This window comes from Leucoraja erinacea, chromosome 30, assembly GCF_028641065.1.
Source record: "Leucoraja erinacea ecotype New England chromosome 30, Leri_hhj_1, whole genome shotgun sequence".
Lineage (NCBI taxonomy): Eukaryota > Metazoa > Chordata > Chondrichthyes > Rajiformes > Rajidae > Leucoraja > Leucoraja erinaceus.
This window is the reverse complement of record NC_073406.1, coordinates 10,869,366-10,887,787: the sequence shown is the minus strand read 5'-3', so window position 1 is coordinate 10,887,787 and position 18,422 is coordinate 10,869,366. Positions and strand designations below refer to the sequence as shown.

Here is an 18,422-nt window from a genome sequence, read left to right as displayed (position 1 = left end):
ACGTGGTTGCTTGAGGCGTACGGCCGCGCGGGGCCGGTCCCACTTCGAACCGCGGAGGCGTATGGAGTTGTGCCTGCATGGTCCTGACATCATACTCACCAATCAGCTGGGCGGTGACGTCATCACGCAACAGCACGCCGGGTGGTGACGTCATCGCGCAACACCACGCGCTAGGCGTACGCCGTCAAGACGCTGCGTACGCCCTCAATGCGCCTGCGGGCCGACAGGCCGTTGGCGCGCGGAATTTTCGGACAGTGCAGGATTTTCGGAGCCCCGCACAACCCCGCACAACTCCATACGGCTTTGGGCTTCGAAGTGGGACCGGCCCCTCGCGGCCGTACACCTCAAGCGGCCACGTTTGGTCGCGCTAGACGCATGCAATCGCATGCTGGTGGGACTCCCTTTACTCAAAGATTGGGTGAGCTTATAGGATGAGATCAAAGGTGTTCCCACTGAAGTGCAAGTCTTTGAGAGTTCTGTATAGGAAAGAATGAAATTGAGTATGGAAAAACTCTGGAATTCCCTGTTCTGTTTATTTGCTATGGCTGTGAGCAAAACGTAATCGATACCAATGTTGATGGAGTGATGATTTATGGATATTTCAGAAGAAATTCTTACTTCTGTCTCATTAATTCTTATAGACTTCATGCATTGACATTAAGAGTATGTGGGCATTGGACAGCAAAGTGGAATGAAGGCCAATGAGTAGGTTTGACTTAGATGGTACAACAGACAAGTGTGAGAGTGGAGTGGTGGAGGTGGAGGCAGAAATGCACACCTAGAGAAAAAACAAATAATATCGCACATCAATCATGCAGGTAGAACTGTTCCAAAATCAGCCACATTTACAGAAAAATGATGAAAACAGCACTTCCGGCATTACTCTTACAACAAATGCAGTGTATCGCCTCACATTTTAAATAGTTTCAACTTTAGCAACCTAAATGCGGGTACACTTTTATTCACCATACATTTCAGATAGCACAATAGTATAGTTGATAAAGCTAGTACAGAGTTCACTCCTAACCTCCACTGCCATCTATGTGGAATATATATGTACCCCCCATGACCATGCGGCTTGGCCACTGCAAGCCATCGCTTTATGTGGTTCGGTGGTAAAATCCAGTTTGGGAGAATAAAATGGAAATAGTGTGGGAATAGAGCAAATAGGTGCTCCATGGTTGGCGCAGACACATGAATGCACAGCCTATCTCCGTGCTGTCTGACTGGCAATTGGAGCCACTCATCTATGCAAGTGTTGAATATTAGAAAATGTTCCTGGGATGCCTTGTAAATGACGAAAGGCATCTGGTAACCAGGAATGAGTCAACTGTCAAGAGTCTGCTTTTATAAATACTTATTGGATACCTCGGGTCATGTTTTTGACTATTGGTGATTAAAAAGATATCAATCATGTTAAAGAGACAAATTACATATCCTTCCTCACAATAGTCAGCCCTGAGCCTGTTCTAATAACTCTACTTTTCATAACTATTGCAACCAAATGAAAATAAATAGATAACCAAACAAATTAATTTGCCTATCAGTTCTTATTACACGCTCCTGGAAACTCTGCTTTAACTACATCTCTGCTGTATCCAACAAACGAGCCAATTTTCTCCCACTAAACAGTATTTTGTCAGATGCATTGTTTACATTGTATTGAAGTTGAAGTTCATTTTTCAGCATCATCTGTTATCACCATCCCTGCAATGTGGTTATAACTATGCCAGCTGTAAATTAAGGACAAAGTATGGAAATAACATTTCTACTCACAGTTATAAAAGTCTCCTTGTAATCCACTGGGTCGCCAAGGATATTTACAGCCACCAATGCTACCTAAAATTAAAACATATTTAGACTAGCAAATACAAATAAATATGGCATCTTGAGCTGCAATACACATTTGTCAATTTGGTTTCCAAGACAGCATGCATTTACCATGATGGTGCAGCACAGACTTACAAGATTCATTCCTGACATTTAAGAGGGACCAAAGATTCCTAATTTGATCAAAATTGACCAAATCTGGCTTACGCTCATTGGAATTTAGCAGAATGCAGGGGCCAGTCATTAATTTTTTTAAAATGTGTAAAAGGTTGGGGGGAAATGCCAAAAGGCTGCTTCCACAAATGGAAGAACCTCAAGAGAAGGTATCCACCTGAGGACTGAGATGAGAAATAACTTATTTACAAAGGAATGTCGTTGATCTTTGAAATGCTCTGTCTAAATGCTTATGGGTGATCGGTAGTGGAGTATAAACAAGACCGTAAAAATCCTCAGACACCAAGAGAATCAAGTAATATTGGGAATCAGACAAGAAAGTGGACTTAACTACACAATTAACCATTATCATTTAATGGCATAAAAATACCAAGGGACTATATAGCCTTCACCCTGTTCCATATCCAAAATGTTGTTTATAGCTCAGGAGAAAACTACAACCATAATCCTCTGGATAGCAAAATAAAAGGCAAGGAGTAAAGTAGCTTTGCATGTTTTTGCAAAGCTACCACTCCTTTACCTCAACTTCAAATGCAGGAAATCTCCTAGAGCTTTACGATCCATTATTCTGCATCTTGAACATGATATTATGCACTAATGCATTTACGTGTTTGAAAATCCATTATTTAAATCAAGAGTTCAGTAAAAATGACAGATTTAATCTAACTCAAATCAGTGTTTCAACTGGCAGATGGTGACAGAAAGAGATAGGAATTGATCTCCTTGGCTATATACTAGCCTATTTGTAAATGAAAAGAGATGCTGTAAATCTGAAATAACAAATGGAAAATGTTAGAAATATCAGGCCGCATTTGTGGATAGATGACGATAACATGATAGATTGATTACCTTTCCATTAGTACCAGGGAAGTTAGAAATTAAAAATGTTTTATGTTACACAGAAGGGAAAGGCCAGAGTCACCATTATCACAAAGTCATCATTATCACCAACTTTCCAAGAAAGGCAGAGTGACAAGTGGGCTGCTGCCAGGTGACAGGGTGTAAAGGCTTGATTGTCACAGGTGAGCTGTTTGACATAGATGTAACTACCAGGAAACAATGAGAGAGGAAAAATAGTAGAGTCATAGACAGAAAAGCCACAGTGAGCACCAGACACCTCTATTTTCCAATTCACCATTCTGAGGGAACCATCCACCAATTTCTTGGTTCATTATTCTACACCTACTTTTCACTACATCTTTTCATACAAAATCAGCAGAGACAACTGCACTTCTCTTCCCACCACCCAGGGACTCAAACAAGTCCCCCAAGAGAAGCAGCAGCAATTCACATGTACTCCTGATTTACTGTACCAAATTCAGTCCTAAATGTTGTTTCCTGAAAATGTTGTTTCCAATTGGTGGGTTCTGATAACAACTTTAATTTTAACTCCATATTTCTCCTTCCTGAGATTGCAGCATTTACTATTTTTATTTCACATTTACAACGTTTACCATGAGTCAATCTTAAGTGTGGAAATCAAAAATACTAAAAACTAAAACTTGATTTAGATCGCTTACTGCAGAGGTTGCTGAGAATGAATTGTCAAGTTCAGTAAGACTTGCCCAAATGCTTTGAACTGTATTTTCGTGGCAATTAAATTTAATTAATAATTTGAGGGAAAGTGTACAAAAGAATATTAGCAGAGAAAGGCATTGCAAGCAAACGTTGTCAGTCATAGAAGGTGTTTTCTCATGCGAGACAGCATTTATATCCAAGTGGAAACTAAGGAAAACGATGACATTTTACAATTTAGTCATCCTTGGCATTATATACTGCTCAATTATTATTTGACTACACACTTTTTCCAAGTTCTTCAAATATTGGCACAGTATTTAATTTTGGTCACACCCAGTATTACAATGTAAACACTATTTCAGAAACTCTACATCACTCGGTTGACAGTTGTATGAATGTAGCTTAGTAACTTGTGCCTCCAAATGTTCAATACATTAGTCACTCCTAAACAAATGACTGAACATTATTAAAATGTATACACATATTATGTGGCTGCTTGGATACACTCACAATAGCATTTTATCTAACAACATAACAAAAGTACATTAGTAGAGAATTCTTAAGTTACTAAAGTCTAAACCAATTAAAAGTACAGGTAGTTGCAAAATTTCCCCCAGAGTTAACTGCTCTCTGCTGATATCCGCCGTTATTGAATATGCACAATCTGTTTAAATATACATACAAAGAAAATAAAATATATGTAGCAAAGATTTGGCAATAAGAAAATAGCTGCCTTGGGCGTCTCACTGCCATCACCACCTTAACCTTAAAGAAATTAATTCACTAAAACAATTCCTTCTGACATTGCATCGCTAAATAGCTCAAATTATATTACCAACTCTCAAATAACTGGACCATTCACATTGATCATGGGTCTATACTGGCTTACAGATTGAGTAAGTGGCTGATTTGCTACACTGCAAATCTCCAAGGCAACACTTGTATCCTTATCGGAAGAAATGTGTAACTTGAGCAAGATCTTTTCTTCCCCCTAATAACCCACTAAACCGTCTAGTATGGCCATGCTGTCCATTCTCCTCGATAGTTAAAATTGGAATGGAACTAGGTTCAGATATTTAACAGTGGCTCCTAATCCTGGAAAGAAACTATCCTCAGCTTATTTTCATCAAATTTTCTAATCCGTGCATTTCATAAACAACAAACGTTTATAGACACGGAATCGGCTTTCACATATGACTTTATGATTCCTAGATTTATATTGTATGCATTCTATTATGACAATAAAATATTATAATCAGAATGCTTCACATTTTGAATTTGTCACATTTTCAACTAAAATTTCATACAACAAAGCCATCATCCTCAAATTTTACCACACGGTCTGCAACCTTAATGATCACAACTCAATGCTTAGCCCTTCTCAAGCCATGATAATCATTGAATCTAATTTGTTTTTTAATTCTTAGGAATTAATATTTTATACTTACACCTCCTTAAATTTGGTAAATTTCTATTGCATTTTGTCCATGCATTTATCATTTCCAGAATTATCCGAATTGATCTTTCCATACCAAATAATTAAACTCCAACATTCAAACTTCTATCACATACCAATTATTCCACCCACCACTCCCCTTTTCAGACAGAATGCCTGCATTATCACCACCTGCAATATTCATGTTCAAAATTTCTTCATTCACATCTTTTGAGCATCTTAATTTTTCCATAGGTCAAATTAAGGCTCCATCATTATTATTACAATGTCAAGGAATTTTATTTTTGCCACATAACTATGTTCACCACAGCAGGAAATTATTGTTTTTAAGAAAAGCATTCATAACACAACAGCTTCATTTTGACTATTATTTTAGGCCAAGTTAATTTGGCAAATCACTGACTTTGGAGAATAGTCAGTCATCTCAGCAACACTAACCTGCTGTCAAGAAAAAAATCCATATATAGGAAATAGCAAGTTATAGGCTCAAACAATTATATTTTCAGATTTATACAGAAATATATGTTTTAATGTAGAATACTTAAATTAACTTGCATTCAAACAGTTTCTGCCAATACCATGGAAATTGATTCATCCTACATTAAAAGAAAATTGTGCTGAAGAATTCAAAAATCAGTTGCAGGATAATTAAATTAGGTCTTTGCATCTTGAGTTTTGAGTTGACCACCTCAATGCATTACACATTCTCACTGTAAAAACATGAGAAATACCAGTCACTTTAAAAGCTAGCTGCCAAGATTGCAGTCACAGGTCTAAATGCCGGCAGGTGCAAAAATTAGCAATAGATCGAAAAGTATACTGCATTGAAACAGAAAAAGCAAAGTTTTAATATCATTAAAATGTACTAAAGCAATTTCTAGGCTAATTGGTTGAACGATAAACAATGGGCAGACCACCAACTGTATGGCATGGGTCTGCTTCTGTGCTGTTTGACTCCATGACTATGAACAAAAGGAGAAAGCAAACAGGGAAAATCCTTGGGCTGCAATAAAAGATTTCAAATGTTATTCCAAATACATTTATACAATGTGCATAAAATTATGATGATTACCTGGTTATACAAGTTGTATCTATTGACATGATTTTTATGGAATGTTAATTTTAGATATTTCCCAACGGCATCAACATGAACAGACTTAAGTTCTCGGGCTTTGAACCCTGTTTTCTGATTATCCGACAGAGAAACGTACCTGAAAAGCAAATTAAAATAAATTTGGTAATCACCATTTGAAATAGATAAATTCAGCACTTTAGAACTTCCAACTTGCAGCTGGACAATAACATTTCAAGCAGCTCCACATTTAAATCCAGACTACACAAAATGAAATTAAGGAGAACACACACATAAAAATGTAAATGAAGAGAAGAGCTTGCCTTTTGGAATTCAGATGCCAGCAATTTTAAAACAGATAGTAAGTTATTTTCCCTCACTTATGATACTAGGCTATTTGGCCCATGCTAGCTGCCAGTAGAGCATCGGCCATACTCATCAATTTCCCTTTAATTATTTTGCTAGTTATCCATATTTGGCGAAATTTATAAAACGCAAGTAAGCTATCAATACTCCTTTGAACTGTGGGAAAAATTGCTGCAATCATATGAGACCTGCAAACTTTGCATAAACACTTGTCAGTATCAAACCAGGATCACAAATTAGGATAATTGGAAAGCAGCACCACTAACTGCAATGTCACTGACTTTTGAACTGTTTTCCTCAAAGGCCAATAGAAGCAGTCGTTTTAAAAATAGGCAGAGATACGTCAATTTCAATGAGCAAGGAAGTGACAAGTTCCTGCAGGTAAATTTGAATTAAAAAATGAAGTTATCATCAGATCAGGTACAATCTTATTAAGTGGTAGAATAGGATCAAAAAGTCAAGTGGCTCTCTTTTACCTTAATTAATGTTTTAATCAGATTTCTACTTTACATGTATTCAACTTATTTAAATAGTTTTTGAATGCTCCTGATTAGAGACTTTAAAAAGTGTTCAGAAGCTTTTGAAATGAAAAAGTTGCCAAAGGTTGTCAGGGCATGTTTAGGGAGCAAGAGCTCAGGACACAAGAGGCTGGCATATTTCTCAGAGCCTGGTCTACATCACACGATGCCTCGGGTGCAAAAGGTTGCACCATACTTTTCAACCTTATTCTTATAGCAAGCTTTATTGAAACAATATGGTGAAAAACATACTTTCATATCCAGTTAAAAAAAAGTGGACTGCAAATAAGTGATGACACTAAGGGCTGGAGTAATTCAGCAGGTCAGGTAGCATCTCTGGAAAACATGAATGGGTGATGTTTTGGATTTGGGCCCATCTTCAGACTGATTGTAGAGGGCGCGGGAAAAAACGCCAGAAGTGAGGAGAGGGACCAGGGCTGACAGATAATATGTTGATACAGGTTGAGGGTTTTGGGCACTTATGGTTTTATTGCATCAAAAGACTCTCCCCACCCATATCAACCAATTGCCTGCCATGTTTTAACCAGCCCCTCCTCTCTTCCAGCCTTCTCTCCCCCCCCCCCCCCCCCCCCCCCCCCCCCCCCAATCCACCCAAAGAAGGGTTTCGACAGAAAACATCACCTCTCCATGTTCTCCAGAGATGCTGCCTGACTCAGTTACTCCAGCACTTTGTGTCTTGTTTTATAAACAAGCATCTGCAGTTCCTGGTTTCTGCAAATAAGTAATGGCATTCCAAGAGTTCCACATTCACTTCACATAATGAACGATTCAGAGAAATTTGTTTGTACAAAGTCCTGCAGTTCGAAGGCAATGCTTTCATGTGAAGTGGTTGCTTTCCAAATGAAAACGTAGAGCTGGATCAAGCTTTCCCCTTTACCATTCGGGCAGAATATTCTAAATTTCTTAAATTGCTTTCCTCTGTATGGCTCCCATCAATGAATATTCAACCAGGACATTTAATTTGCAATCCATGCTTATTCAATCTTTCTGTTTTTAAATTTTGATCACACTAGGTGGCAGCATACTTATTTGCAGCCAGTTTTAAATCTGTTTGTCTGTCATTCAGCCATACCCAAGTCTACGGAATCTGTCCACATGCTGAGACCCAAAGTGATCTGGAAGACTTTCACTGATGTAAAATTCAATTTTTGTAGAAATCAAGTACTGATGTGCAAGTAACTGAAGTTTGCGAATCCTACAACGTTCCACCATTTGTAGGACAATCTCCTGTGGGTAGAGGCAGAACCTAAACAAACAAAAAATATATAAACAGAAGTCAGATCTAAATATACAACTGAGACCAGCGTGATTTAAAGAGGATCTATATACTGACATTATATTGCTCAAGTCAATTTCTATTTGACTCCGAATCTGGCGGTGTGCGTTTTCACACTTCTATACCTTTTGCCTGATGGGAGAGGGGAGAAGGCAGGGTGCGACTCGTCCTTGATTATGCTGCTGGCCTTGCTGAGGCAATGTGAGGTATAAATGTAGTCAATAAAAGGGAGGTTGGTTTGTGTGATGGTCTGGGCTGCATCCACAATTCGCTGCAATTTCTTGGGGTCTTGGATGAAGCGGTTTCCAAACCTAGCTGTGATGCATCCTAATAAAATGCTTTCTATGGTAACTGTAGGAATTGGTGAAAATTCTAGGAGACATGCTAAACTTCCTAAGCCTTCTACGGAAGTAGAGGCGTTAGTGTGCTTTCTTTGTCGTTGCTTCAATATGGTTGGTCCAGGATAAGTTGTTGAGAAGATTTGATTCTCTACTGTTGCTCACAATCACTACATAGATGCCTTCATCTAAATGGGATTGGCTAAATTATAGGTTGGAAACAACTACAACTCATTCAGCAAAGCATCGTGTGGCTCTAACACCCAATGCAACTTGATCTCGTCACAAGGGCAAGCCAGCACGTTTCACATGATAAACCTGAGAAAGCCTGACAGTTGGCAAAGGCACACTCAGCTTGCCCATATATCAGTATTTCTAAATCTTAAATAAACAAAGAAAATTAAACCACCTACAGGTAATAAATGTATTTCTACCTTTCTTGCCTACAGCCCAGACAATCTCCATTGAAATCAATATGCTCTAATTTCCTTCCCTTGCATTTGGCTTTGGGAATTTATAGCAAGTTATAGTTCCACTGCTGTGGAGACCAACTGGTAAATCACTAGACTGGCAGTTCTGCCAACAACTTCAAAACTTTAGCATTCATGAAAAATGCCAAACTAATGGCAGACACTCTAAACCAAGCATAAATCGGTATAGGAATTAAAAGCAATATTTTGATGTTTCTTACCTTGGTGACCGCCAGCCATTAACTGTTGGTGCATGCACCATCAGTTCATTTGAATTATAGCCATCTTCATGGCCAGATGAGCTTATAGCAACAAATCCAATTTTATGGGGCATTCTGGAGTTAAGCTGTAATCAGACAAATTTAAAAAAATGTATGAACTGCAAGGATGTACATATGTTTTAGTAATATTGTACGACTCAAAAAATTGATATCATCAACATCCAAAAACACTAAATTATAAATCACGTATAGAAGTGCAAGCATGTTAGTTAAATTGCAAACATTTAAAATCAGCATTGACTTTGATTTTAAGTTTCATCTAATTTGATTCAGTAGTCACTGCAACAAAAAGGGACAGTCACCGTTTAAAAACATTAACATCTGATATATTCTAGAAAGATGTGTTTTCAAATGTGCATGCAAAGTTGATGTTTCATGCCATTTTAATATTCAATGCTTTTTTTCCCCAAGAGTAAGTTAGATTTAACAGTTGGGGTTGAGGGAATCAAGGGATATGGGGAAAAAGCCAGAACAGGATACTGATTTTTGGATGACCAGCCATGATCATATTGAATGGCGGTGCTGGCTCGAAGGGCCGAATAGCCTACTCCTGCGCTTATTTTCTATGTTTCTATGCACATAATATGCACAATATGGAACAAATTATAAAGTCTACCAAGATCAGAAGCTCTGAAACTATTTCTGAAAGATAGCTAACCAATAGTAGATTTTCTATTTTGGATATCATGTTTTTAACATTTTTAGTTAATTTGCAATACATTGGATTACTCAGAGTAGAAACCTGCCTGTGCTTTTACTCTGACAGTTGAAATTATGCTGGGAATTGCATGCTATTTTTGGTTCAATGTGTTTAGAGAGAATGGTTTAGTTTTTAACATGTTAAACTTAACTAATATTTTTTGCATTGTGACGTAGCTCAAATACACCTGTGATGCAAAACCATTCACAAGTTCCTAATATGCTGTTATGGAATTATTTTAAAAGCACTATATTTTAAAATATTTAACCTAAAAGGACAAATCCTGTATGCGCTGTTTTTTTGTTATTCAACACACAAGATAGAGAAGATGGTTAACTCTTATCCACAAAAGTTTAAACTAACAAAACAGACATGGTCCTGGCAAAGGTTATGCAAAAGAATTCAGGGCATAATGATGTATCCATTGGCACTACAATTTTGCATTGCAACCATTTCAGAACTACCAAAAATAAAGTAAACTCAATAAGCTATGGAATAGCAACAGTAAAAACCACACAACCAAAGCTTGACAGGGATCCAAGCAGAAAGGTCAAAGTGAGAACCCATCAACCAGATAGATCAAATGAGGAAATAGTTAAGCCCTTTCCACAAAATGAAATCAATTCACATGCATATTACCTTTCAGCATCTGGTAAAATAGCCTTTGGCCGCACACCGTCTTATCGTTTTGCACTTGCAGGAGTGCTGCCTAAAAACATAAAATTCAAATTTTAATATCTTCTTCCCTGGCTGGCTGTAAAATTCAGTTGCTACATCATTTATTTACCCGTTTCAAAGTTATTAAAGTGGTACAGAAAACATCTGAACTGAACACAAAGTGTAACAATAAAATCACAGCGGACCACTTCCATAATCATCTCCTACAAAGAGAATTACAACATACAATTCAATGCAGTTCCAACAGATTTTGCCACATTCTTCCAAACAATGTGAACCAAAAATCAATCTGCAGATCCTTAGCTATGCATTTGGTTGTTCTATCTTCCTATTTGTACACTTACTATCATGTAGCACAGGAAGCAATCCTGAGATCACTATCCTGCAGATTCACCTACTACCCAACTCGCCAAATTCCCTTGTACTTCTTCCCTTCATCTTACCCGTGTCATTGGTACCAAGTTGGAGAATGACGTCTGGCTGTGCCCCAATACTGGGGCAGGGCGACCTGCATAAGGATGGGTTGCATCTAAATTGGGGAGTGATCAACATCATGGCATGGTGTTTTACTGGTGCTACCTCAGGATGGTTTAAACAAGTGATACAATGGGCATGGGACTGAAGATTACAGCACAGCAAAGGAGAGAGATGTACATGTTGTAAATACACCCAACAAGTCTAGTGGGCAGAGATAATAAAACACAGATGGTAGGCTTAACTGCATTTATGTTAATGCAAGGAGCTATGTGGATAAAATGAATGTGCCGAGAACAGGGATCGTGCTCTCGGCACATATAAGATATTGTGGCAATCATGTAAACGCAACAGGAATAGAACCTTAATAATCCTGGGTATAGCATTTACAGGCATGATGGGGCGGGGAGTTCCAAACAAAAGGGGGCGTTGCACTGCTATCATAGAGTGATACAGTGTAGAAACAGGCCCTTCGGCCCAACTTGCCCACACTGGCCAACATGTCCCAGCAACACTTGTCCCACCTGCCTGTGTTTGGTCCATATCCCTCCAAACCTGCCCTATCCATGTACCTGTCTAACTGTTTCTTAAACATTGGGATAGTCCCAGCCTCAACTACCTCATCTGGCAGCTTGTTCCATACACCAACCACCCTTTGTGTGAAAAAATTCCCCGCTCAGATTCCAATTAAATCGTTTCCCCCTCACCTTGAACCTATGTCCTCTGGTCCTCAATCCCTACTCTGTGCAAGAGACTGTGCAGCTACCTGATCTATTCCTCCCATGATTTTGTACACCGCCATAAGTTCACCCCTTATCCTTCTGCGCTCCAAGGAATAGAGTCCCAGCCTACTCAATCTCTCCCTATAGCTCACACCCTCTAGTCCTGGCAACATTCTCATAAATCTTCTCTGAACCCTTTCAAGCTTGACAATATTTTTCCCATAATATGGTGCCCAGAGGAATCTGCAAATAAACCTATATGAGTAGAGAAGAGCTAAATCTAAGAGCTAAAACTAACTCTTTCTTGAAAACATCCAGTGAATTGGCCTCCACTGCCTTCTGTGGCAGAGATTCACAACTCTCTGGGTGAAGAGGTTTTTCCTCATTTCAGACCTTAATGGCATATCCCTTATTCTTAAACTGTGACCCCTGGTTCTGGACTCCCTCAACATCGGGAATTATTTTTCCTGCTCCAGCCTGTCCAATCCTTTAAGAATTTTATGTTTGTATAAGATGCCTTCATCCTAAATTCCTGTGAATACAAGCCCAGTTGACCCATTCTTTCATTATGTCAGTCCCGCCATCCCGGGATTAAGCTGGTGAACCTACGCTGCACTCCCTCAATAACAATAATGTCCTTCCTCAAATTAGGAGACGAAAATTGCACAAAATATTCCAAGTGCGTTCTTACCACAGCCCTGTACAACTGCAGTAGGGCCTCCTTGTTCCTAAACTCAAATCCTCTTGCTATGAAGGCTAACATGCCATTAGCTTTATTCACTGCCTGCTGTACCTGCATGCTTACTTTCAGTGTACAAGCACGCCCAGGTCTCATTGCAGCTCCCCTTTTCCTAATCTGACCCCATTCAGATAATCTGCCCTCCTGTTCTTGCCACCAAAGTGGATAACCTCACATTTATCCACATTACACTGCATCTGCCCACTCACCCAAGCTATCCAAGTCACCCTGCAGCATCATCGCAGCTCATGCTGCCAACCAGCTTTGTGTCATCCTCAACCTTGGAGATCACAGTTAATCCCCTCATCTAAATTAATATATCTTGTAAATAACTGGGGTCCCAGCACCAAGCCTTGCGGCAACCCACTAGTCACAGCCTGCCATTCTGAAAAGGACCCGTTAAGTCCAACCAATTCTCTATCCATGTCAATACCCTACCCAATACCATGTGCTCTAATTTTGGACCTTGTCAAAGGCTTTTTGAAAGTCCTGTTACACCGCATCCATTAGCTCTCCTTTATCTATTCTACTTGTTACATCCTCAAAAAACTTCCAAGAAGATTAGTCAAACACGATTTGCCTTTCATAAATCCATGCTGACTTTGACCGATCCTACAACTCTGGCTGGAGGTCTGTGACCAGTGGTGTTCCAGATATATGTTCTGGGGATCGCTTGCTCTTCCTCCCTCCCCCCCCCCCCCCCCCCCCCCCCCCCCCCCCCCTCGTTCTCCCCCCCCCCCTCTCCCCCTCCCTCCTCCGCTTCCCCCCCCCTCCCTCCCACCACCACTTCCCCTCCTCCCTCCCCACCACCTCCCTCCCTCCCTCTCCCCCTCCCCCCCCCCCCCACAGGGCTCTGCAAGTCATTATACGTTTGGAATATTGTATACAGTTCTGGTCTTTCATTGTAGGAATGATATGAAGGCTTTGAATGAAGGGCATTAACTACAAGAGGTCAGCCAAACTTGGATTGTTTTCTCTATGCAAGACAAGAGACGAGTGGAGACATGATAAAATATTTAAAAAAAAGAGGTACAGATGGATAGAACTTAAGGGCAAGGCCCGCCACGTGTCCCCCCACCCCCACCACATATCCTGGTTGTGTTGGGGACAGGGGAGCCGACGCGGGGGGGGGGGGGGGGGAGGGGGCGGACCCAGACCAAGCGGAGGGAGCACGGTGTAGGACAAAGGTACTAGTAGAGGAGCTCCTCTAGTATCTTTGGTGTAGGGGGAGGCCAGACCCAATGGTGGGGGCAGGGTGTGAAGGGGATGAAGAGCCGGCGGCCGGCGAGCTCCACGCTTGAGGGGCAGTAGTCAATCGTCTCTGTACGTGGTGGGGGGGGGGGGGGGGGGGGGTGCATCGTCCCCGGGGAGAAGGAGAGGAACCACCGCGGGAGAGAACGTGCTGGAACCTTCTCCGGGCTCCGCACCCGTTGGGGGCAATGTCTGGGCCGCTCCTGTCCGGTCGGCCTGGGGCCCAGGAGCCCAGCCTGCGGCTGCCGCCGTCGCATTGGGACATTTCTCACGAAGCTGACCTGCCCTGTGGCGCCGCGACCCCGCAGCCGAGCGGTCGCGGTCCGTGTCCCGCTGTCGGCGCCAGCGCCGCGGCCTCCGCCACGCACCGCATCTCCATAACCACCGCCAGCAACAGCGGGTACTGCGCACGCGCCAGACTCACCTCACCCCCTCCCCCCCCACCCCACGCCTCGCGCAAGCGCATTGCAATAGCAACAGCAACAGCAACAACACCCACCACCTGCATTTACTTAGCGCCTGTAACGTTGCCACAACGTCACACGGTGCCTCAGGTAATGCAGATGACTGTGTGAGCAACGTCAAGTGAGACTTTAATGCCGCCTCAGGTAGTGCTGATGGCGGTGTGCGCATTATCAGATGGGACTTTAACTCCGAGCTGGAAAAAGAACAAAGTGAAACAAATTCTTCATCAAATAAATCTGAAGAAGGGTCTCGACCCGAAACGTCACCTATTCATAGAAACATAGAAATTAGGTGCAGGAGTAGGCCATTCGGCCCTTCGAGCCTGCACCGCCATTCAGTATGATCATGGCTGATCATCCAATATTCCTTCGCTCCATAGATGCTGCCTCACCCACATAGTTTCACCAGCATTTTTGTCTACCATCAAATAGGCTGTGCTATGTAGAGCGTTGTAATGAATGTATGATACTTTATTATCACGTGTGAGATGTTGTGGTGATATTCTTTGTTTAAGAAGGAACTGCAGATGCTGGAAAATCGAAGGTAGACAAAAGCGCTGGAGAAACTCATCCGGTGCAGCTGCATCTGTGGAGCGAAGGAAATAGGCAACGTTTCGGGCCGAAACCCTTCTTCAGACTTGTTTTGCATACAAAAGATATGCAAAGAGCCACCACATAAAGGGCACCGGCAGCCCCACCAAGCTAGATCCATGTTTGCTCTCTTGGCAGTCTCCTCATGCTAGGTCCTCCTTTGTTCTTGGTGCCCCCCCTCCGCCACACCTTCCCCTTTGTTCCTTTGTCCTCTTGGCACTCCTCATGCCGGGTCCTCCTTTGTTCTCAGCATTCCCCACCCACTCATTTCCCTTTATTGTCTTGCCTCCACCTTGCCAAGTCCCCCTTTGTTCTCTCGAGACCCTCCCCACCCCCCACCCCCCCCCCCTCCCCCCCACAACACCCCCCCCCCCCCCCCTCCTAAGTTTGTTCTTGGCAGCCCATTTGACGTCTGGCACCTGCCATGAGCTCGTCCGACCTCCGGCCCCCACATCATTAATCTAATACATGATGTTACAATGCCACTCAATTTTCCTCTTACATAATTCATGGACCCATGAATTATTTGAGAGACTGTTTTATTACACAGGACTTAGTCATTCAACATTGAGTGAGAGCAACAGCAAGGACTATGAATCCTTCATAAAATGTGTGTAGTGGCTCCATGGAATGTACCAGTAAGCAGCATATGCCTCAGGAAATATCTTTATTCCAGAAGACCTATGGGTTTTGTAGAATGGAGACCAAAATACTGCAGATTCTGGTATCTTCTCAAATACACAAAGTGCTGGAGGAACACAGCATATCAGGCAGCAACTGTGACACAAGAAACCACAGATGATAAAATCTTGAACAATACACAAAGTGCTGAAGGAACGCAGCGGATCTGGCTGATGTGTCTGTCACAGATGCTGCCTCCCACTGATTTCCTCCAGTACTATGCATTTTGAGTTTTAGTGCAAGGCACCTGAGACACATGCACCAATAAATGCTGTTTTCCCAATTCACCAATAGAAATGGATGTCGGAAGGCCAAAATAACTATTCGAAGTCTAAAGACTTTAGAGATATGTCACGAAACAGGCCCTTCGGTCCACTGAGTCCACGCCGACCAGTGATCACTCTGTACATTAGCACTATCAATCAATCAACCTTTATTGTCATCTTGCAAGCAACAGTTGTACAGTGCAAAATGAAAAGACGTTTCCCAGGGAATAGCGGAGCATCGCACATGAAATTTAAAACATTTCACACATAATAACACTAAAAACAATCCAGTCCCTGATGGAACAGTATAAATAAATAGTTAAAAGCAGGTAAAACACAACGTTAAAATACAATAAACCAATCATAAAAATGTCCGGGGCAGCTGATTTGAGTGGCCAGTGCCAGTTATTAAAGTGGCCAGTGCCAGTTATTAAAGTGTCCGTGCCAGCCGCAGAATCAAGTGACTGTGAGTACAGAGTGACTGTTTAGCAGCCTCACAGCCTGTGGTAGGAAGCTGTTTAGCAGTCTTGTAGTCCGGGCTTTGATGCTTCGATATCTCTTGCCTGATGGCAGGAGATCCAGAATCCTACACACTAGGGACAAATTTCAATCTTACAGAAGCCAATTAACCATCAAACCTGTACATCAGCTCCACCTACATCAACCGACTCCAACTGGTCCAGAACGCAGCCGCCCGACTCATCACCCACACCAAATCCTGGCATCACATCACTCCAGTCCTTAAACAACTTCACTGGCTTCCCATCTCCCACCGGACCACCTACAAAATCCTGATCCTCGCCTACAAAGCCCTTCACCATCTGGCCCCCCCATATCTCACTGACCTCCTCTCCCCTTACCAACCCTCACGGTCCCTCAGATCCACATCAGCTGGTCTCCTCTCCCTCCACAAGTCCAACCTCCACAGTTTTGGGGACAGAGCCTTCTCCAGGGCAGCTCCCTGGCTCTGGAACTCCCTCCCCCAACTGATCCGCAATTCCGTGTCCCTCACCATCTTCCAGTCCCGCCTCAAGACCCATCTCTTCACCTCTGCCTATCCTTAGCCCCACGTGCCGTCCCTTTTCATCTGTGCATTATTAGCCTCATACTGTGTTTTGTATTGAATTCTGTATTTACTTTGTGTACTAGTCATGTCTCTACTATTTATTTCATTCCCCTTACATGTTTTTCCTCTACCTGCTAAATTTTTGTAAGGTGTCCTTGAGACTCTTGAAAGGCGCCCATAAATAAAATTTATTATTATTATTATTATTATTATTATTATCTTTGGAATGTGGTTGGAAACCAGAGCACTGGAGAAAACCCACGCGCTCACAGGGAGAAAGCAAAAATTCCGTACCGACAGGACCCAGGCCCAGGTCTCTGGCGCTGCAAGGAAGCAACTCTACTGCTGCACCACTGTGCCGTCCCATTCAGAATACAAACATAAAGAACTATGGTATTGATCTTACACAAGGAGACAGTAGTATTGAACAAGGACGTTTATTAAAGACTCACCAGAGAAGACATGACTACTGTTGAGTAAAGTCAACTGCCAACAACCAAGTAAATTGTAATAAGAGGACAGACAATTTAGTTTAGGGATACAGCACAGAAACGGGCTCTTCGGCCCACCGAGTCCACGCTGACCAGCAATCCCTGCACATTAACACTATCCTACACACTCTAGGGATAATTTACATTTACACCAAGCCAATTAACCTACAAACCTGTATGGCTTTGGAGTGTGGGGGGAAACTTGAAGATCTTGGAGAAAACCCATACAGGTCACGGGGAGAGCATACAAACTCCGTACAGTCAGCACCCATAGTAGGGATCAAACCCAGGTCTCTGGCGCTGTAAGGCAGCAACTCTACTGCTGCACCACCGTGTCGCCCTCATTTGATTGTTTGATAATAATTGTGGTCTAATCCAACCTTGTAACATGACCTGAATTTGTGCCAATATCCTTGCTGATCAAGAACCACACTCTTCGATCAGCTAAAGATTAAAAGAAAATTCTCGACAACAGATCTTCCTTAAGGAAATGTTAATAACAATGAGAGAGTTGGAGGGAATTCCACAGGTTAGGCTTTGACAGCAAAATTGAAGGAGTATAGGTTGAGAAAATTACAGAAATAGCAAGGAGCAGAGGAATGAGAAATATGAAAACATCTATGGTGATTTTGAAATTAGGGCATTTCTTAACTAAAAGGTAGGGAACATGATTGAAAAACATTTATTGAGAGTTAAGCCACAGGCAAAAGGAATTTGAACTTTGAATTTAAATGGTATAGAATGATAAAAACTAGCCTGAAGCATATTATATATTGCCAACAACCCACTTTGCACTGGACCCCTCATTTAATTTGGTAATTATTAGCTATACCTCTTTGAATTGATATGGCACCACCTCTCCCCCCCACCCCCCCACACACACACATGGAGCAATGCATTTGTTTTGTGGGATTTATGGAAGATTCAATAAATCATTCATGCTCAGTCCCCCCTCTCCTTCACCTTTTAATGGCATTTT

At 41.8% G+C, this 18,422-nt stretch overlaps 1 protein-coding gene across 5 annotated transcripts in view; it reads right to left on the bottom strand.

Annotated features, from left to right (window-relative positions):
- Positions 1-18,422, bottom strand: part of cep104 (centrosomal protein 104) — an 83,677-nt gene that overhangs the window by 61,454 nt on the left and 3,801 nt on the right. For 2 of the 5 annotated variants that reach the window (XM_055659398.1, XM_055659401.1), the window contains exons 1-6: positions 14,166-14,303; positions 10,660-10,729; positions 9,261-9,385; positions 8,028-8,201; positions 6,051-6,189; positions 1,777-1,839 (exon numbers count right to left, since the gene is read on the bottom strand). In XM_055659398.1, coding sequence (XP_055515373.1) covers positions 1,777-1,839; positions 6,051-6,189; positions 8,028-8,201; positions 9,261-9,373 — 489 coding nt within the window. In that variant the 5' untranslated portion in view covers positions 9,374-9,385; positions 10,660-10,729; positions 14,166-14,303. Of the gene's footprint in view, positions 1-618; positions 1,674-1,776; positions 1,840-6,050; positions 6,190-8,027; positions 8,202-9,260; positions 9,386-10,659; positions 10,730-14,165; positions 14,304-18,422 lie in introns of those variants that run through there. The other 3 variants (XM_055659399.1, XM_055659400.1, XM_055659402.1) reach the window with 3 other exon arrangements.